This window comes from Pogona vitticeps, chromosome 5 (assembly GCF_051106095.1).
Source record: "Pogona vitticeps strain Pit_001003342236 chromosome 5, PviZW2.1, whole genome shotgun sequence".
In the NCBI taxonomy this organism is placed as follows: Eukaryota; Metazoa; Chordata; class Lepidosauria; order Squamata; family Agamidae; genus Pogona; species Pogona vitticeps.
This window is the reverse complement of record NC_135787.1, coordinates 186,906,279-186,928,125: the sequence shown is the minus strand read 5'-3', so window position 1 is coordinate 186,928,125 and position 21,847 is coordinate 186,906,279. Positions and strand designations below refer to the sequence as shown.

At 45.9% G+C, this 21,847-nt stretch overlaps 1 protein-coding gene across 1 annotated transcript; it reads right to left on the bottom strand.

The window, feature by feature from the left end:
* Positions 1-539: 539 nt before the first annotated feature.
* Positions 540-21,041, bottom strand: LDHB (lactate dehydrogenase B). The gene is made up of 8 exons (XM_072999689.2): positions 20,826-21,041; positions 15,411-15,542; positions 14,186-14,303; positions 12,429-12,602; positions 10,902-11,075; positions 6,276-6,393; positions 3,597-3,720; positions 540-936 (listed from the first exon to the last, which is right to left on the bottom strand). Exons 2-8 carry the CDS (start codon positions 15,534-15,536, stop codon positions 769-771), a joined length of 1,002 nt encoding a protein of 333 aa, XP_072855790.1. The 5' UTR covers positions 15,537-15,542; positions 20,826-21,041; the 3' UTR covers positions 540-768.
* Positions 21,042-21,847: the final 806 nt, after the last annotated feature.

The window sequence follows — 21,847 nt, the reverse complement described above, 5'->3', positions numbered from 1 at the left end:
TTGAATGGGTTTTCAATGCATTTCAATGGGATTTTTTATTTCGCTTAACGAGGATTTCGCTGGAACGGATTATCCTCGTTAAGCGAGGCACCACTGTATTTAAAATATTTGACCCTGCCTTTCTCCTCAAAGAGGACCCAAGACAAGGAGTTTCGTATGGTGCCATTTGCACATTGCTAGATACAGAGCCGACACTGTCAGACTCATGCAGCAGTTCTTGTTCTTGGGAATTCTGAAACTGTACATAAATGTTGAACCAAAGACTGGCCAAGATATGTTTCATTAGCACTAAGGACATCTTTGTCCTGGACTGGAAAATCATAGGGATTTCTGTAGCACAGTGGTTCCCAACCTTGGGTGACTCAGGTGTTCTTGGACTACTAAATACTAGTCCTTGGAATATAAGAAGCCAAGACAAGTAATTAAAAAAATGAGCAAACCTGCCACATTGTAGAAAACATGGGAGGATTCTATTTTTCCCTGTTAGAAGTAGAAACCAAACACAAATCAGAGGGGAAATGAAGACAAGACAATCAGAATAGAGCGCACACAAAAGAGCTGGTTTTATTTGTTCACAAGGTCTGCCTTAACACCAAACACACATCTTAGCTAGGTGGACAAAAGCTTCAATAGTTTGGGGGGCTTATTATTAGAAGTTCAGCTACGGTGTTAAACTAGAGACGCTCACACACAAGCGGAGGTTCAGCTCTGAACGCCGAATGTCCCCCCTCCCCTTCCTCATCGCTGGAAATGGAAACGCTCCCTCGCCTACAGATCTTTGAGATCCTTCTGGACGTTCCACAAAGTGGAGGCACTCTTCTGGAGCTGGGCCACTTCGTTGTCCTTCAGCTTCTGATTGATCACGCTGGTCAAGCCAACCGACCCTAACACACACGGCAAGCTCAGGAACACTTCGTCTTCAATGCCGTACATTCCCTGCAACCAGAGAAAAGGTGGAAATTAGCATAACCTTTCCCTGCATTCAGCAAAATCGCTGATGCCCTTTAAAGTCTGCTTTGCACTTAAGAGCGCACGCCGCCACATCCCATTTCATGGCAAATTCCCAAATTCCACATTCTAGAAGTCAACCTTGTGTCTTGACCGTCATTACTAGGGATCTAACAGGCTGTCCCATGGGAGATGAAGCAAGCTTGTGATTTGCTGGTCTTCTAGGGGATGCAACAAAGCATTAGGGTTCCAACTCAACGGACACAAATTGCAAGAAAAAAAAAAGATTCTGATGAAAACATTAGGAAGAAATTCTCGATGGCAATGGCTGCTTCACAGTGGAATGGAACACCTTGGAAGATGACAAACTTCTTTCTGCTGGTTTTTTTTTTTTAAACAGTCTACATGATCCCGGGGTCCCAATGCACAGCATGCTTCTAGGCCAGACAGAAGTGAAAAAAGAAAAAGAGAAAAATAATTGTGGCATTTAAAGACTAAATACTATACAGTAAGAACCCTGTATCTGTGGGATCATTATCCACTGATTCATTTACACACAGTCTGAAAATATTAAAAATATTTTTTAAAATCCTAGAAACATATATTTTAAAATATGAAGTTACTAAAACTGGCCTCTAGAAGGAGCCAGAGGGCCAAGGCATTGGCTATTAAAATAATGTTCTCTATAACCAGTGTCCCCAACCTTTTTAGCCTCGCAGACCAGCTGGGGAAGGCAGGGCACCCCACTGCGCATGCGTGAAGGGCAGCGCAGTGCTTGTGTGGGCGTGCAGGCACAATTGGGCTGTGCCGGGGGGAGTGCGTGCAGGGTGGTGATCTCTCCGTGGCCTGGTTGGGCTCAGGCCACGGACCCGCATCAGGCCACAAACCGGCGGTTGGGGACCTCCGCTCTATACAGTGGTGCCTTGAATTGCGAACTTAATCCGTTCCGGAATGATGGTCGTAACTCAAGTTGGTTGTACCTCAAAGCACCATTTCCCAGAGGAATACATTGAAATGCAATTAATCCATTCTGGCTGATCCCCCCCCCAATAAAAACCACACTGCAAGACCCATCAAAGCACTGAAACAACACCACCACCCCGAATCAAACAAACCCATTCCAGCAGGGACTAAAAAACACACTGCAAGAGCCATCAGAAACGTGAGTAATCCGTTCCGGCCGAACCCCCCCCAACACACTAAGAAACACACTGCAAGACCCATCGAAGCACAGAAACATAACCCCCTCCAGCCCAAACTCGAGCAGCCACAGAAGTTTAACCCCCCCACCATTCCAGCAAACCCCCACCCAGCCGAAACCCGTGCTGCAAAACCCCAGTAGTCACCCAGAACAGAAAGTCAAAAAGCAAAAATAAAAGCAGTACCTGGCAGTTTGAAGCCTCTTGCAGAACGCACACTCTCTAACCGCTGGGGCGAAGGAGCTACAGAGTAGCAGCCTCTTCGCCAACCTACGGTTAGCAGTTTAAATTCCACCTTTTTTCTGATTGTATCTCAAAGCTCCGGTCACAAAGTGAAAGCAAAATTTTGCGACTGGAGCTGGTCGTAACTCGATTAGATCGCAAGTCAGGATGGTCGTAAGTCAAGGCACCGCTGTAATCTGCGTTTTTCAGTATTCCGGGAGGGGGTGGGCTTAGAACCTATTCTCTCATGTATACCGGGGGGGGGGGGGTGTCCTACAGTATTTTAAGTGCTTAGTCCACTTCTATGCTGACGGATAGGGCTGGTCCAAAGACATTTTGCTCCTTGAGATGGAAGGGCTTCCAGTCTTTCTGCGGCCCTTTCAATACACCCCCAAATCAGGTAGCCACTTTACTCTGCAGTTTATTAGAGTTAATCTCATTATCAATCACTATCGCGGAGGCAGTGAAGGAGGTTCCAAAGTATTTATTCACTTGTCCTTTAAGGAAAGGCTAGCAAAAGGGATTCATAGTTGAGGAATAAGGGGAAGGAGAAAGGCCTCTGAGAAGGCGGCATCTATCTCTGAGCACTTCGTGATCAGTAGCATCATCATCATCATTTTAGAACTGCCGAGCTGGAAGGGACCCTATTGATTATTGGGCCCAGCTCTTGTCAAGCAGACACAATGGGGAATAGAACTCCCAACCTCTGGTTCTGCATATTGCACACCCTGCTGTGGAAGTCTAATCACGGACTAATCTACTCATTAGCATGGGCAGAATATCACTTCATTGCAACAGCAATGTGTGGCTCTTAATTTTCAGATTACAGACATGGAAGGAAATGAAGAAACACGCTCGATAAACATGATCTCCAATAACCTGGCTGGCATCCCCACAATCTACTGGCAATGGAAACCATTCCACTTCATTACTGTATAGCAGGACCACAGTATGTATTTGCAGGGTTTATTTACCGAACTGACAACTAGAGGGAGTCAGAGTCCATGCAAACTGTATGGTTTCTGGCCCCCTCTAATGGCCAGTTCTGGTAAATACATGCCTATGTATGAATTTCTGGGTTTTTTAATTTAATATTTTCAAGCAGTGGATAAGTGAATCAGTGGATACCGATCCTGCAGATAGGGAGGGTCTTACTGTACTTCTGGATCTGCAACCAAGAGAGAAAAAGATGGTAGAGGAAATATCTGATTTAGCAAAATCTCTTACCTTGACCATGGTGGACACTGGATGAACTCGACAAAGGTTCTTCATGATCGTCTCCAGCAAGTCAGCAACACTTAAACCGATGGCCCAGTTGGTATAACCTTTCAGCTTGATAACTTCATAGGCACTGTCAAAAAAATAAAATAAAATAAAATAAAACATTACAGGAAGCCCTGTTAGGTTTTGAGATGTGGAAATAAAAAGCAACAAGACCACCGGTCCAGACAGAAGGGTAACATGGTGGCCGCAAGGGGAGGAAGAGGGAAGGCGAGCACCATTTTACATTCTACAGAGACATGAGATTAATAATGGCCTTGACAAAACAGGAGGACACTGCACTTTTTATGGTAAAATGGAGAAATTTACAATGGGGTTTTAATCGCCAGCTGTTTGTACTGAAACACCTGGAAATGCAGGTGGTCATCAAAATACTTCCCACAGCCAGAGATCCTCTCCATGAGAAGCTTCCTAAAATGCAAGCAGGTGGATTAATCCATATCACCAAATAGGGAGCGGATCTTTTTCGAACTTTATAGCTCTTCATTGGCAAACGACACTCAAATGCACTGAATTCGAGCTGGCATAGCTTGCAAACCATACATGGCTCTTGTGGAAATCCATTTCTCTCCTAGATACTGTCAGGATTATAACTATATTCAGAAAAGCTATGTTGACAGCAAATAATGTCACTCTCCCTACTAATTAGAATGTAATAATCTCAGGGCTTTGACCCTCCAAGCCTTGGCTCAGTTCCACTACTAGCTGGACGGTGACAGAGTCGGAATGGGGGAAACCCAGAATGCCAATACAGTCGTGCCCCTCTGGACGATTAACCCGCTCTACGACGAATCCACATTACCCTGATGTTTTTGCAATCGCAAAACTATGGTTTAAATGGCGGAATCTCGCTCAGCGATGATCGGTTCCCTGCTTCAGGAACCGATTTTTCGCTTGACGATGATCAACAAACAGCTGATCATTGGGTTTCAAAATGACGGCTGGTTTTCAAAATGGCCCCCACTGTTTTCTAGGATGGATTCCTCGCTTTACAGGCACCAAAAATGGCCGCCGTATGGAGGATCTTCGCTGGACGGTGAGTTTTTCAGCCCATTGGAACGCATGTTTTCAATGCGTTTCAATGGGATTTTTTCGTTTTGTTTGACAATGTTTTCGCTCTACAGTGATTTCGTTGGAACGAATTAATGTTGTCAAGCGAGGCACCACTGTATAGCTTCCCACGAAAAGTGGGGCACAAAGTTAAATCGCCTGTAGAACCATTCAGTTAACCTAGATTTAAGCCTGCCATCAACTCTGGCTCAAGCTAGTCTCCTTGCTCCCATTGCCCCCAAATGACCCAGTTTAATTTTTTTTTAAAAAGGAACTTATGTCCTATAATGCTATATTGATAGGAAGACCTCAGGCAACCTGTACTGTTTCTCCTCACAGCCATGGCCCACCACCTGATCAAATCTGGGTTGGTTTGACATGCTGATACAGTCAACCCTCAACTTACGAATGGCCCTAGTTACGAACATTTTGACCTACAAATTGCTCTGATAGGAAAATATGGACTCGACTTGCGAACTTGGATTCGAGTTACGAATGAAAAAAGTGTGGGGAAGGCAGGGAAAGCGGGAAATTTGAACTTTCAGTTAGTGAAGAGGCTGCTTGTCTGCTTCCTCGTTCGTCCAAGTGGTTAGAGTGGGAAAAGAGACCTGGGACTGCCTGGTATTGTCATTTTTAAATGTAAAATTTAGTTTAAAAGGTGCTTTGTTTGGGTTAAATGGCGGTTGGGTGAAAGAGAGCTTGGTTTGAGTTTAAACCTGCTTTGGTAAAAATGTGCTTGGTTACTTTAAAAGCTGTTTGTTTTGATTTAAAAGGTGCCAGTTTTGGTGTAAAAGGTGCTTGATTTAAAAAGTGTTTTTTAAACAGTGTTCATTCGTTCCCTCCGTGGTTTCCTGCCTTTTTTTAACCTATGCCATCTTAGGCTAAAAGAAAAAAAAATCTGCTCCTAGTTGTAGGAACGGACTAACCGGCTTTGCATTAGTTCCTATGGGAATGAATGCTTCGACTTACAAAACAATGCCTCTACATACGAACAAAAAAACAGCCGGAACGGATTAGTCGGGTTTCAATGCATTCCTATGGGAAATGCTGATTCAAGTTACGAACTTTCCGACTTACGAACGTCCTTCCGGAACGGATTAAGTTCGTAAGTCGAGGGTTGACTGTACTTAGATTCCACCCAAGCTTCAATGTCCCTCCCCAACTCCCAGTCCTGCACAAGAGCCACTGCAGAAAGGATCCACTGCACATGGCGAGACTCTGGTACAGAAAGAAGCATCTCAGCCTACTGGTCTTTTTGAGGACTTTGACGGAGGAAACGGACTGTGAGCAAAGAAGGGAAGTGACAGGACTAGAGATCAAAAGACTGGTCTTGCCAATCAGAACTGATCTGGAGAATAAAGATATGACAGTCTGGGAGACCATTTCCTGCATGGCTCTCTCACCCTATCCTACCGTATACACCAGATATTCGAAAACCAAGAGGCTTCTCTCATCCCAAGCAGGATTCTGCCAACAGTGTGGCAACAGCTTCTGTCAGTTCCTTCATACCCTGTACAGGTTCTCCCCAGGCCTCAGCACATACTCAGTGAAGAAAGCATCTTATCCACCTCGTACCTGTTAACAACCTCCTTATGGATCTGCTTCCAACCCTCTGGATCTTGGTCCGTTCCCATTGCGGGGTTGAGCTCCTGGAAGGAAACGCCTGCCACATTAACGCCACTCCACACCGCCACTGCAAAAAGAACAACAAGAGAATCCAGGTTGCAGCATTTAGGTCCAACAGTGTTAATTACCAGCCTGTCGCAGTACTGCTGACAGGTTATCAATGTTTCACATTGGTTCCCCACAATAATCATGAGTTTTTGGTGGGTAAAAAACAGCTACTTGATAGGCGCGTCCAGGATCTAGGAATTAGGATTTGCAATCAGTAGTAGGCTGGCAAAACCTCATTACCAACCTGTCCCAGGTAAACAGGTGCTATTACACATTTTATGACCTATGGAGCAAATTCCAGTTATCATCTAAAAAACTGGCTATGATCATGTAACATCAGCAAAGCAAAGCATACTGTTTATATACTGCTTCATAGTTCTTGAAACACTCTTTGGGTGGTTTGCAATATAATTATGCAGGCTACGCATTGCCCCCACCCATCTAGCAAGCTGGGTACTCAATTTACTGACATTGGAAGGCTGAAGGCTGAGTGAACCTTGAGCCAGCTACCTGGGAATCAGAGTCATGAGCAGAGTTTTAGCTGTAGTACAGTACTGCAGTTTAACCACTGTGCCACGAGGTTTCATGGAAGTCACACACCTATACATACACATACTCCATTTTTTTGGATAATCTGTTTTATTATTTTGTTGGTCAGGGATTCAGATATTTTCCAACTATTCAGATATTTTGGATTACAACTCATTAATCTCCAGCTTATAAGAGAAGCAGGCTTTTCAGTAAGGAAAGACTTCCTCCTTCTGTCCTGCGGCTCCCACAGCTTCCATGCAACGCAACTGATCATTTGCAAGTTGCAAAAAGCCACAGGAAAGGGGGAAGTCTTTAATTACTGCAAATCTCTGGCTGCTGGTGAGGTCATCATCCTTCCAGAGGTGCAGTTATGCCAACAGAATTTCAAGCAGAATGCAATTTTTTCTCTGCACCAGTATTCTTAGAGAAGAACCTAAGCAGTGTCTTCCTGGTCCATTTAAGGCCCATTTAATCCAGTTTTGCGCTTCCCAGGGTGACCCATCAGCTGCCTCTAGGAAGACCGTAGGTAGTCAACAACAGCTGATACTGGCAACCAATATCAAATGTACATTGCTTCTGAACATCAAAGTCCTCTTTTAGCTATCAGTCTAATTTCTTGCAGGAAAGCTGTCAAATCTGTAACAAAATTACATGCATGAGCAGGAACTGTTTAATCTGATTTAAGTAATCTGCATCCTGCTCGTAATACCCCATTTTCAAAGTGGTTTATGGGAAATCAAATTTTGATATCCTGAAACTATGCCTTTGGATTCATCTTTGAATTCTTTGCCTCTTGTGGTTCAAAGGCTTAGTATGAACCATAAAAGGTTTGCCCTGGAACCTTAACTGCAACCTCTGCCTTTATTTTGACATACGTTTCCAGAAAAACCTGTTTTGAATGTGACCTCGGGAGGGCGTACAGATGTATTTGTCCTGCTTAGAAGTCAAGCCAGGAGCTGGGAGTGATCTTCTTTCTTACACGAGGAAAGTAAGTAGATAAGTGACAGACGAATCCTCCCGCTCACACGACTTCCAGGTACCATCATTGCTTGGAGGGCTGTCCTCCCAGCTACGTTCCAAAAATGGAACCTAGCCCAGAAAGAGCTCACCCTCTGGAGAAAACTAGTCCAAGCAACAAGGATAAAGATAATAGGTAGGGGGAGAAAACAGCTTCCTGCACCTACAAAGTCCTTTCCAGGTAAAGAAGGTCTACCAAAAAAATGGTCTTAGATCTGAATGGGCCTGATGTGTGCATGAGACACGGGACTAGATCTAACTGCCAATCCCAACTAAAGTATACCTTTTATATCAATGAAAATTTAGTAAGGTAACAAACACTTAAGAGTACAACTACATTACAATAGATTCCTCCAATTACTTTGGATTTAGGATGGTGCAAAGCAATTCAAAGTTTTCGGACTGCGCAATGATATTATGGGGGAAACCCATACTTTTCTTCCAGGAATCGTATCTTTTTGAACACCTGTTGGAAGACTCTTTGTTTTTAATCATCCTAGAATGCGCTGGTTTTTTATCCATTTTTTGGTTGTGTGAACAGCCCACCTTTTTATATTCTGTATGTAGAGGCATTTCCTGTGTTAACATCTTGGTGATGTGTTTGAGATGGTATGAGGTGCCAACCCAATCAAGAGATCAGCAATCATCCCTGCTGACTGAATTGTTTCCCAATAAATTGTTCAGCTTTAGTGCTGCATCACACAGATGCTGGGTGGAAGCTTTCTATCTGCAACACTGATGCAACGCTATGCCACTTACGAAAAACAAAGGGTGGGGGGAATTAACTCTAGATAAGATGGGTCATGGACAAGGACAGAATGCTGGCCATCAGGACACACCCATTTCCATGCCAAGTGAATGCTGAGCAGAAATCTATGTTATTTATAATGATCTTGGCACCAACAGCAACGGTTTAAAATTAGAAATCTTTTAATGTTGGCCAAAAGAGCCAACATCCAAAAGGTGAATGACTCTAGTCTGGGATGGAGGAGATGGTGGAGAAAGCAATAACGTAAGTGATTCAGAAATGACTTTTTGCACTACATGTCCTAGAATCCACCCACTGGCTGGGAGATTTTGGAAGTCGTAGTTCAAAAAGTAACTCTTCCAATCTCTGATGTAGTTCAGTTTGCCTTAATTTATCTTCAAGGACCTGCATGTTTATGCTCATAACATGTGATGGATAGCTAAGCCAAGAATTGCTACTTGGAAACGAGCCATAAATTCTTTGGCTCTCATACTACAGTTGATTATATCAGCAGTGTGTAGTTTTGGCGGCTTTTAAAACAGGACTGGCGTTTCTTTTTTAAAATATAATTTTGCTGACAATACCAGCTTTGAGCTTCCCTGTGTCAAACATAAAGGCAGGATACTAACTGTCTAAATAAATAAATCTAAGATGCTGCCTAATATGGGGTCAGTTTATTTATCCATCTAGCTTAGTACTGTTTGCCTTGACTGACAGCATGCCCTCATTTTATTACATTTTTGATCTGCTTTCCTGCAATGGCTGAAGGCAGCATGTGTGGCGTTCTCTTCTTTACTTTCTCTTTGTGACACACCTATGATGCATTTGGGTTTAAGGTAAGACAGTGTGACTGGCCCAGATTTACCCAGTCAGCCTCATAATCAAGCGAGGATTTTAATCTAAGTTTCCTGAGTCCCAGCCTAACAGTATCTTTATATGCAGAATAATTCAGATTAAAATTTGGCCTCTCCAGTTTAAAATGGCATCCACTGGAATGACAAATTTGGCGAGCACACCTGCTTGGAGACATTAAAAAATCACAGAGAGATGAAATTGACAGAGGTAAGGTCAAGGGCCTACCCAGATTTAGGAAAAGTCTAACTAGATTTAGAAAATAATTTCTTATGTAACTCACTGACAGGCCCCTCTCCTCCCCCCAGTACAGTGGTGCCCCGCATAGCGAGGTTAATCCATTCCGGATTAACCATCGCTATAAGAAAACATTGCTAAACGGGATGGAAAATGCCACTGGAACGCATTAAACTTAGTTTAATGCGTTCCAATGGCTTCTGTACTCACCGTTAAGCGAAGTTTTCCCCATCCGCAGCCATTTTCGCGCCCTCAATAAGCGAGGACAGGGCGCAAAAACGCTGCGCACGGCCATTTTGGGCGTCTGGCGGCCATTTTGAAACCGCCGAACAGCTGATCCGCGGGCATCGCAATGCGAGTTTTGCCCATTGCGGCGGTTGGGATGCCTTCACATTAGCGATCCCAAAAAAGGGATTGCTATGTGAATTCATCATTATACGGTGCACTCGTTAAGCGAGGCACCACTGTAATTTGTTACTTTAGAAGTAACTTCAACAAGTAATGGGGGGACGGGGACTCTTACATTCTCTCTACCTTATCTGCCCCAATAGTTCGCACTTTTATTATTTTCAAAACACAACTGTTGAGTAACAGCAACACAAAAAAGGCAACGCGTTGTGACTCATTACTTCCAAGTTCTGAGGGCCAGACTGCATGTATTGCTTTCCTTCTCAGCAATGAGACTTGCAAATTAGAGTATGACCCTCCCCCCGTGATTATTATCCACTGATTCACTGTCTAAAAATACTAAATAACATCACCACCACCCCTACCGCCGCCCCAGAAATAGACATTTTGTGCCTATTTCCAGAACTGGCCACTAGAGATCACACAATGTATAGTAGTTGACATGTCCACATTTTTCGGCATCCACAAGGGGGCTCTGAACGGATCCCCCCTCAGATACCACGATCTTACTGTACACCCAACATTTAACTTAGTGACTAAGTCACCAAACAAAGCATGCTAAATGCAAGATACATAGATGAAGAAAACCACATGCCCTGACAAACAGACATCTTTCATCATTTAGGGGAGTTCCTTTGCCAAAAATGTGTAAACTGTTAGTTTAGTTTGAGCCTCCATGTTAAGACAATTCAAACCTTCCTGCAGGATTGTCACAAAAAAGAGGTGCTGCTCACCGCTAGAATCTCCGTGTTCCCCCAAGATCCAGCCATGGCAGCTGGAAGGATGAATGCCCAGCTTCTCTGCCATCAGAAAACGGAAGCGAGCCGAGTCCAGGTTGCAACCGCTGCCGATGACACGATGCTTAGGGAGTCCGCTCAGCTTCCATGTAACGTAGGTCAGGATATCCACTTGAGCAAGGAAAAGAGACAAAACAGAGAGCAATTATTATGGCTGTCTTTAGTGCTTGGAGGCTTCTGTTACAGGTGTGCAGATCTGTGTGTTTTTTGGATGATGATTCTCAGAATTCTCCAGGCAGCACCGGGGCATTCTGGAGGTTTTCATCCAAAACCATTCATTCGTTCATTCAAAAATATCTTTACCCTGCCTTTCCCCTTAAAAAGGACCCACAGTGGCTGACATCATTATAAGACAGTATTTAAAAGCTAAAACTGGTATATACACAAATATTTTAAAAAGAATCAATCACATGCCATACTTAAAATAGTAAACATAATCAATACTAAAAACAAATTCAAAGCAACAAGGCACAAAAACAATCCATTAAAAAACCTGTCTCAGATAGCCGTTCACTATGGGAAAGCCTGTCTGAAGAGAAAGGTCTCTGTCTGTCTGCAGAAGGACAACTTCTATTTTGGAAAGTAATCCTCATTCATCTCAATAAGATTTTCTTCAAACTGTGCTATGATGTGGAAGTACCCTATGAGAAATCTTCAAGAAGCCTTCAAGAATACAGAAACTGTTCTGCCTATTTCATCCATAAAACAGCTCTGTCATTGTTGCTTTACTCAGACAACTTCTAATTTTGTGAAGGAGACGTTGGAATACAGATGCTCAACTCCACGGCAGGAATTCACAATTAAGATTTCTCCACAGATGCTGTTTTTGGAGGCATTTCCCTGTGACGGCCACCAAATCAGGCTCCTAACTTGGAGTGGTTCTCTTTAGGCTACCCAACCCTATTGCCCCAACTTCTGTGGGCTCGGGCCAGATTTAGGCTGAATATCAGGAAAACTTCCTCAACTGTTAGAGCAGCACGACGATGGAAAAACCAATGACTTCAGGAGGTGGTGAGCACCGAAACGCTGAAGGCTTTCAAGAGAAAACTGGACATCTGCCAGAACTGTGATTTCGATTCCTGCAATGAGCAGGGGGTTGGACTTGATGGTCTTAGAGGCCCCTTCCAACTCAATGATTCTATGACCCACTATGTGAACATGACAAACGAAGGGAAAAGAGGGAGAATGAAACAGCAAATGTTCTCCATTCTTTTGCCCCCAAGGTATGCTGATGTTTGAAAAACTGGTATTTGCCCACCACACTCAGAAAATATGTCGGTGCATAATGCAAAGCAATACACTTTTGTCCACAGTGCATGCTTGCTCAAAACATTTTCCTTAGGGAAGACGTGCGCTTTTGATCTGCCCACGCTAGATGTCACCCTGACAGGAGTCATTGTGGGAACCTCGGCTGCAGGTGAGCAGACCAGGTGAATTCTCCCTTAACTAAAAGCTCCCATTTACCTGGGTTGGAAACGACCAAGATGATGCAGTCCGGACTGTACTTCACAACCTGTGGGATGATGAACTTGAACACATTCACATTCCTTTGGACGAGGTCCAGGCGGCTTTCCCCTTCCTGCTGGCGGACGCCAGCAGTTACCACGACAACTTTGGAATTAGCAGTGACAGAGTAATCTGCAGCAAAGGAAAAAAAATAGAAATTATCAAGAGGCAGTATAGCGATGCTGTGGTTACTATGCTGGATTAGAACCCAGGGCCAGGACTCAGATCCCTACCCTGCCATAAACCTTACTTGGTCACGGTACCTAGCTGTTAGGAAACATCACAATAAAAAAAATTGTGGCAAAGTATCTTCATGCTCTAGAAATCCCTAAATATCAACAGTGTTTTCACTTTGCTTTCTTTTAATGACCCATCATGAGCCATTCCAGAAGGGAGATCTAGTGTATTCCTTATTCCCAGCATATCTGCCCAGTCCCAGCTGACACACTAGGCCATGTGTTTTTATGCTTTTCATACTGTAGGGATACTCGTTCGCTGTACATTAACACAATTCTATCAAATTTGCAGGCAGATCTGAGTTTTTATACACATCTGCTTTTTTTAAAAAAAATTGGAATGTACCTCTGGGCAAACGCCTGTCGCATAACATTGCACCGGTTATGCAAATCAGATTGAGGCACCAGAAATCGTTAATTCAAATGGATTCAAAGCTTTGTTTCTCTCGGTTTCAAATTCCGAGGCTCCCTGGAACTCCCCTTTTGCCTTAGGGAAGCCTTGGGGAGCTTTGGAATTGGGAGAGGGGCTTTAAAAATAAAACACTGCATCACTGCCACTGGGGACGGGACGGCTGGGGACAATCTAGAGGCAATTTTTGATTTTTGACAGTCCTCTGCTTCAAAAGCTCTCGAATGCTTCTCCTGGGCCAAAAGGGAGCCTCGGAAGTTGAAACAGGGGTATAGAAAGCTTTAAACCAATTTAAATTAATTGCTTCCAATAGCTCAATCCGATTTACACCAGTGCAAAGTTACACAGTAGGATTCTGCTGAATAAAAGCTAACAAGGTCACAAAATTCTGTGTACTTGTATGCCCCACAAGGAAGCAGCTGATTGAACCTCTTCATTAATCATTCTAATAACTTAGATGGCCAGTCTATGATGGTAGTAAAAAAGGAACTTGATTGTTAATGGACTGCTTCACCTTGAAACCATCGCTAATGTCACCACACTGACCTTCCCAACAGGATAGCTGTAAGGATTACATGGAGAGCAAGGAGAACCATGTAGGAAATAGAGTATGCATGCCATAAATAAATACTCCGTAGAGGTTACCTGCCTGTTAGCAGGCAACCAAATATATAACCTCTACCTGCCTGTTTATATATTATTAAATTAAAGTACAGAAAAGTGAAATGAACTGAACTGAACAGCTTTCTATCAACCAGATTAGGGTGATCCATTGCCATCATGCCACCCAGGTGCACTTCTATAATGATTGTGGAAGAGGAAACTTCCTTTAGCCATAGTGAGCATGTAGGAAAACTGGGCTGGAGAATTCCACCCCCTTTATCAGCCATCTCACTCACTTACTTGGCATTTCTGATCACCTTTGGTGACCGGAGAAATGGTTAAACAGGCAAAGGTGACTGTAACGTTCCGTCTTCTCTTTCCCATTTATTTTAATAGTAAAATCCAGCAAATAAGAAGGATTGTTTTTTTGGGGTGTGTGTGTGAATCAGATACAATCCAAACGTCACCTTTGTCAGCAACAATCTTATGTGTCTTTAGAAATAAGCTTCCGTGCTGCAGATCCATCATTTCTCCCTTCAGTTTGTCTTCTAGGACATCCACCAGTGCAAGTTCATCGCAGAGCCCCTGATATTGAAGGAGGGAAGAAAGAGAAGGATTTAACCTTAAGAAGAACTAAGGATAGGCGAAGTTACACCAGGGTACTTCCAATATTTCTAGGTAGGCACAGACTGTATGCTGCTACTGAGGTGGCCAGCGTGCACTTACAAAGCTCTGATGGCTACCACAGAAGACTTATGGTGACCCAAGGTTTCCTAGGTTTAAAATAGTCAGAAGTTGTTTACCCTTCCCTTCCTCTAGGGGCGCTCTGGGACTGTGCAGCTTGCTCAAGGCCACTCAGGCTGGCTCTTCGCCCAGCAGGCACAGTGGGGGGAAATTGAATTCTCATCCTCTGGCTCTGCACCCTGATACAGTGGTGCCTCGCTAGACGATGATAATCCGTTCCACTGAAATAGCTGTTTAGCGAAATCATTGTATAGCGAAAAGCATGTCCCCGTTGGAATGCATTGAAACCTGTTTAATGCGTTCCAATGGGGAAGAATCGTCGTTGTCTAGCAAAGATCAGCCATAGGAAAGCTGCTTTGGGAACTGCCGATTAGCTGTTTAAATAGCTGTCTTGTGAAGCTTAGGTCCCGAAAACACCCGTTTTGGGAGCATGGAGGGAGCTGTCAAAATCGTTGGTTTGCGAAGCAGGGACCAAACATTGTCCAGCGAAATTCCCCCATAGGAATCAGTTTTGCGAATCGCTATAGCGATAGCAAAACATCAATGTCTAGCGAAAAAACTGTCATGTGGGGTAACTGTCTAGCGAGGCACCACTGTACTTAAAACTACTGAGCTATCTGGCCAGCTCTGAGTATCAACAAGCTGTATTCTAATGGTTGCTGTAGGTTTTTTGGGCTGTCTAGCCGTGTGCTTGAGGCTTTTCTTCCTAACATTTTGCCAGTCTCTGTGGCCGGCATCTTCAGAGGACAGGAGTCAGAACTCTGTGCTCCTAATTATAATCACATGCAATTGGAGACAATGGGCATTAAGAGTTTCACACAGCTGGAAGGTACCAAACCGGGTAAGATGAAACTACAGGCTATTTGCCCCTTTGCCAAATGCCACGGATCCTTTCCCATCGACAGGGCGATTCACCATAACAACCTTTCTTTGGGGCAAAAGGATTACCTTTTCTAGGACGCTGATTGCACAAGCCATGCCAACTTGACCGACTCCAACCACGGTGACTTTGCTGTGTGGCTTCGTCGCCGGCGGCGCAATGGGTGTGATCAGTTTGTCTTTGAGTGATGCCATGGCTCTCTGAAAAGAGATTTAAAAACTCTAGATTTGTTTGCCCCTTTTTTTGTCCAAACAACACATCAGATCCCCCAGACTTCTAGAACACACTGAGGACCTAGCATATACGCACAGAAGAAGCTGGAAGAAGCTTTGGATACAACACAGTGGCCAGAATATTACTCCTTACGGCCGCTGGCAGAGGTTCTGTGACATAAACCTTAGGGATGAATTGTTGCTAGTAAAGAAGTAGGTGTTTGCATTCCATGTCACGCCCCAGTCTTGTGACCTGCAGCACAACAATAAATGTAAATCGTGACTTCTTTGCTAGCAACAATACACTGCTGAAATTCACACTGATGAATTGACATTATTCTTCACTTGGATTCTGGCCACTGTCATTTACAGTGAGTTCCCACGCTGAGAGTCAGAACAGATCTAATGATGTCTCACGTTTGCTGGGGAGAAGGAAGTAGTGGCAGAAGTTAAGTTTTTCCTTCAACGAGCTCAAGTCAGGATACCTGCCTGTCCCCCTCCAGGGGTGTCGTGAGGATACGGTGCCAGAATGGCTTCTCCTTTTCTTGCGCCCTCATAACAGCCATGGGCGTGGCCAGGTTTGGGGGGGGGGAAGGAGTGCTTGAAGGGCCAGCAAGACAAGGTCATGGCTCCATGGCCTTGAGACTTGGATTTCTAAGATTCCAAACCAACATGCTAACCCACCAGACTGGTTTCGAGCTCACCGTGGTTTGGACTCCGAATCTTTTGCAGCTGGTTTCTTTATAATTGGATTTGGGGGCCAAAAACCACTTGACAGACAGGTCTTTTGAAAAAAAGAGAAATTCAAATGCCGTCTGTCCAACATCCATGGCTTGAGAACACTGAAGCATGTAATTTTTTTGCTGCACTTCAATCATCCTTGCTCTGGAGGAGCAACAAGAGCCGGGCACACAGGGCAGGCGATCGGTGTGCTACCATAACCGCCGAAGTTTAGTGCAACAAAGGAAAAGAGTGGTGTTGGCATAGAGGAACTGCTAGATACCTGTAGCCCAGAGGTTGGGAGTTCAATTCCCCACTTGTCCCTTCTTGATTGAGACTCGATTCAATGATCTATATAGGGTCCCTTCCAGCTCTGCAGTTCTAAGATGGTTACTAATACTACTATGAGAGATGGGCACAAACTGGTTCGTCCCAGTTTGTAAAGGTGGCCGCACAGGTGCTGCAGTTCCTCTCTCTCCCACCTTCTGAGCCCCTCACCAGGCCCTGCTTGCTTGCTTTCCCCACCTCCTCAGCTAATCTCCCAGTCAGGAGCAAGAGCACAGACTTCTCTGCCCCACCCTTTTCTCTGATTGGGAGAGCAGCCAAGAGGGCGGGGCAGAGAAGTCTGAGCTGCTGCCCAAACTGGAAGATCAGCTGAAGATCACAAAGGCTGGGCCCGGTGAGAGGCTGATTGAGCCAAAGGAAGGGGGGAGCACCACCACCTGTGCTGCCACCTTGATGAACTGGTTCATCCCCATCCCGAACTACTATTCTTCTCTCTGTATTTAAGGGGGTAGGAGAGAAAGGTCTCTAAAGAGTAACACAGTAGAAGTGAGCAACCACCATAGAACTATCTGCAATACAACCTTGGGCCTCCAGATGTTCTTGGACTTCAACTCCCAGAAATCCTGGCTAGCAGAGGTGCTGGTGAAGGCTTCTGGGAGTTGTAGTCTAAGAGCATCTGGAGGCCCAAAGTTTGGGATCACCGCCTTAGAGGACATGCCTGGTCATGTGACCAGAGGCAGCCTTGGTCCATGTCGGGCACCTTGTCGATTGATTCTTCTCGTGTACATGCAAAATCCTCAGCCGTATTTTGGCCAATATTTATGACGCCTGTTTAAAACTGTGCTTGCTTTGCAGTTATGCGAGAAGCCGGCTGGGAGACCTGGCATTTTTGGCAGAGAAAGCCAGGAGACAATTCAAATGAATAAATCCAATGATCCTTTAGCTCCTCGCCTTTTTAGGGGAGCTACCTTAACCTTCCGGGAACAGACTTCCTTAAGAACCAGAAGCTTCTTTCTAGGGCTCACACCCACCTTTACCACAGCTGTCCAGGAAGTGAACTATTAAATGTAGGGCATGCCAGAAACACCGACAAGCTGCTCTCTCCCACTTGCCTTTTGCCACCACAGCTCTCGTTGACTTTCAAGCAGGTTTGATTGGGTTCCAATATATTCCAATCAAATGTGGCTGATATGGCCCAGCAAGGTGTTTGCGGCTTTAAAGATGTTTGCCAGCTCTCACCAGTTCCTGGGCTTTCCCTCTTACCTTTTCTTCGATGCTCCGGTATGGACGCCTGTTACCACTGTCATTTGTTGTGCCCGAGTAGTTGTAAAAAATAAAGCATGTAAAGTCGCTCATAGTGAACTTCTACTGCTTTAAAGCAGTAACGGCATGCTGGCAACACACAACTGACATGATCCCTGCCCAGACAGGCTTACAGTCTAGAGTAACAGACAAAACAGAAATTGGAGGGGGAAAAAGGAGAAGTCAAGGTCATGCTAATGCCAACTTCTCTACTTTACTCTAGCAGCTATGCGCACCAGGAAGAAGCTGGTGAATCCACAGTCAGTGGACTCTAAGGCAGCTCAAAGCCATAACTCTCAGGGAAAACATTGCCAATTATAGCTATGATAAAAGATCAAGACCGCAGATGAAAATGTGCTTTGCACATCAAAGGTCCTGAGTTCAGTTCCTGACATACCACATTTTTTCGTGTATAAGACTATACTTTTGTCTAAATTTTTTAGACTAAGAATTGAGGGTCATCTCATACATGGAAGTAAACTGGGGAGAGAACAAAAACAAGTGGAGGGGAAAGCACGGATCAAATTGTTCCTGTAGCACTTTGATCCTTTTCCCCTGCACTTGCTAAGTCCCACTTAGATTTCTTAATTTTGGGTTAGAAAAGGGGGGGGGGGCATCTTATACACGGGGCGTCTTATACACGGAAAAATACGGTATCTAGCAAAAACTTCCAGATCTACTAGATCTGAAACCCTGGAACTCACTGCTAGTGGGAAATACAAGGACCAATGGTTAAAAAGTTAGGCTCTTTTTTCCCCCTTAGCAGCTTATTCTTCAGAACCATGAGGGCCAGAATCTTAATGTATTTTTAGGAGAAACAGCTTGTTCTCCAGAATGCAAAAAAGTTCCTGGCTCAATCCTTGACCTACAGGCTGAGCCACACGTGCAGTTAATGCACTTTTGATGTCATCCCTCATTGACTGTCATGAGTATGTGTGAACAGTCTGCTCTGAAAAGCACTGAGCCCTCATGGGTTTGCAGGCAATAGAAAAGATGGCAACAACAGTGTTTGACCTGAGACTGTCAATTCTCATGTGCAACACACTCACCGTGTCTGCAGTCCAGGGTCAATCACCATGTATGTGTGAACTTTTCTGTAACGGCATTTCCAACCTCATTTATTTAATTCACATAAAAATTCCAGTAACATCTAAATTCCAGTCTTACAACCCTACTCCTGCCAAACATTTAGATGCATGAAAATGTGGTGTTCTTTCATTCAGGGATTGGACCCACTGGCTGGGGATGGTAAGATAATTAGTCCTCACCATTTGGAGGACAGCCATATCAGCAACCCCAAGATTTAACAGTTTCGAAGATGCAGCTGCCTATACACAGAGCAAAAATAACAAGAGTGCTGGGCCACTTTACAGGCTAACAGATTTATTATGATAATTTTGTAGATCACAATAGTCTGTGGACTATAATGCAAGGAAGCTCAACTGAAACAAATCTGCTAGGCTTTAAGGCACTATTTGTCCCATATCTAAAGCTACAGCTTTTCCCTGGTGAGCTGCTAGTTTACTACAGGCAGGGACTTATTCTTTTTTATTGCAAGGAGGTCATTCAGCAATGCCCGCAGAAAACTGGATGGGGGAAGTGACACACGTTTATGGTTCATTCTCTGACATGTCTTGGGTTTTTTCCGATCCAGCGTGCCAGGCTCTCGTCAGAAGTGAGTCAGCGGGTCAGGATGTGGTCTTGGCCTGGGCGTGAAGGGGGTGTGGGGGGGAGAAACACGTGTTCTCCTGGCCTCTCTGGCCCAGCAACCAGAAGCACTAAGATGGTCACCGTTCATACAATCAGGATGCTTGCAAAGTCTTAAAACTTGGAATGGGGGGCCCTTCCTTTGAAATTCCTCCCCACCCTTAAAAAAAAGTGAGTCATCACAGCCCGATTTGGCTTCTGCAAATCCAGATCTCCCCCCTCCCCGCGCTTAAGGCACGTCAGAACCCTTGCTTCCCGCCCCCGCCTTTGTGCCAAACACGTGTCGCCTCTCCTCCGACGCACCCCCGCTTGGCTGAAGGCTGGTCCAGAGAACCATCTCCTCCTCCCCCAGTTCTGGACGCCTCGCGGGAGGAGCGAGCCGGCCTGGCCGGCCTGCCCTCCTCTTCCATCTCGGTGGCCTCGGCCGCCCTCCTGCCCGCCAACGGAGGCCACCCGGGCCACGAACCTGGCAGGGCTGCGAGGGAGAGGGGGCGGCGGGAGGAGGAGAGAGCGCCAAGGCATGCTCCCCCCCAAGAGTCTTTAAGAAGAGGAGCCTCTCTAACCACTAGGCCATGCTCTCCACTTCCGGGGAAAGAAAAAAAATGTAACCAGAGAGAAGGCGACGGGGATGATGGGGCTGGCCTTTTTTTTCCACCACGAGGAACAACTCTCTCCACTCTTTGGGGGGGGGGGGGCTACGACGATCATGTTCTCCCGACAGGCCTCCAAGCAGTGCAATCGGGGGGTGCCCCCCTTTTTTCCTCACCCCCTCTTACATCCCTTTTTAAGGGTCCTGTGCAGGGTTGGTTTTTTTGGGGGGAGAAGACACCATGACTCGGTGATTTCCTTCTCTCCCTTCGCTGCTGTGTCCGCGCTGACCTTCAGGATGGGGAGGTAAAAAGGGGCCAAAAGGGGCTGGGGGGGTGGGGTGCTGCTGCTTGGACACGGCGATCTCCACCCCCCCCAATCATCCCACCCCACGATCAGGATGCCCGATTCCTCGCCGGAATAATGGGGACCTCCCAAAGTACCAGGACGCGCGCCATCCATCCACCCGCTGCGCTTTTACGCACGGCGCCCGCCGGCCTCCCTCGCCAAGATGGGGGGGGGAGACCCCGAAGGAGATGCCGGGCAAAAGCCTGCGCCCCCCCCCCGCTTCCCAGGAGGAAAGGATGCGCCGGGGGGGGGAGTGTTTTAGGATCCTGCAAAAGGAAAAGGTCGGAGTGGGGGGTGGGTGTTTCATCGGTGGGTACCCACCTCGGGAGGGTCAACAGCCGGTGGTCCGAACGGGCAGGTTTAAGGAGCAGGAGCCGGAAGGAGCAGAGCCACGAGCGCCTGGCCGAGATGCAACACCCGGGGAGGAAGGAGAAAAGGAAAACGAAAGACAATGTCAGGCCGGCCAAGGGGAAAAAGAGGAGGCGACGGAGGAGGAGGCGGATCCGGAGCGGCTCGGCGGCTTCCCCGACGGTGATTGGAAAGCGGAGCGCCGCCCGCCCCCTTCGCCTCCTGCAATCCTCGCCAAGGACGCCCGCCGGAGCCTTCCTCTCCTCGCCCGCCTCCTCCTCCGTGGCCGCCTCGAGCCGGCGCTCCTTCCTCGGCCCCGCCGCGCGCGCCAGAGGCTGCTCACGAGAGGCGAGGCGAGGCGATGGGGCCTCATCCTGCGTCAGCCGCGCTGGACCCGGCACAATGGCAGCTTTGTGCCCCTGCGGTCTCTGGGCGCGCGCACCCCTCCTGACTCCCCTGGCCGGCCCGCAGATTCCTTTTTTTAAAAAATTATTATTATTATCTGTAGCTGCAAAGCCTGCGGCCGTCTTCAGTGTTGGATGGATTAGGAACAGCAGAGCTGAGAAAAGACATCTTTTTTGGGGGGGAGACTACAATTCCCCAAACCCGCCCTGATTAAAACATGGTGCTGGATGATGGATGGGGGGGGGTTGTCCTCCTCCCCAAAGTCGCTTTTCCAAGCTCTGGGTGATCAAAAGGCCGCCTGTGAGCCGTCTTAAAGCTGTTTTTTTTTTAATTGCAAAAGCGGGTCATGAATTGCAATTTAACCGAAGGTGCTTCTAAACCAGCAAAGATGATGCCGTGGGAAATAAGTCCACCTTTTAAGGTCTTGCAGGATTCTTGCTTAGTTTGGTTTCTGGAAGCAAGTAAAGTGCCCAAGACCGGTGCTGGCATTACAAGGGTTGATTGTTTTACAGTATATCTTTGTGGTGTTTCCATGCCAAAGGTTTTCAGCATCTCAGAGCGGCTAACATAATAAAAATGCAGGAGCAGGT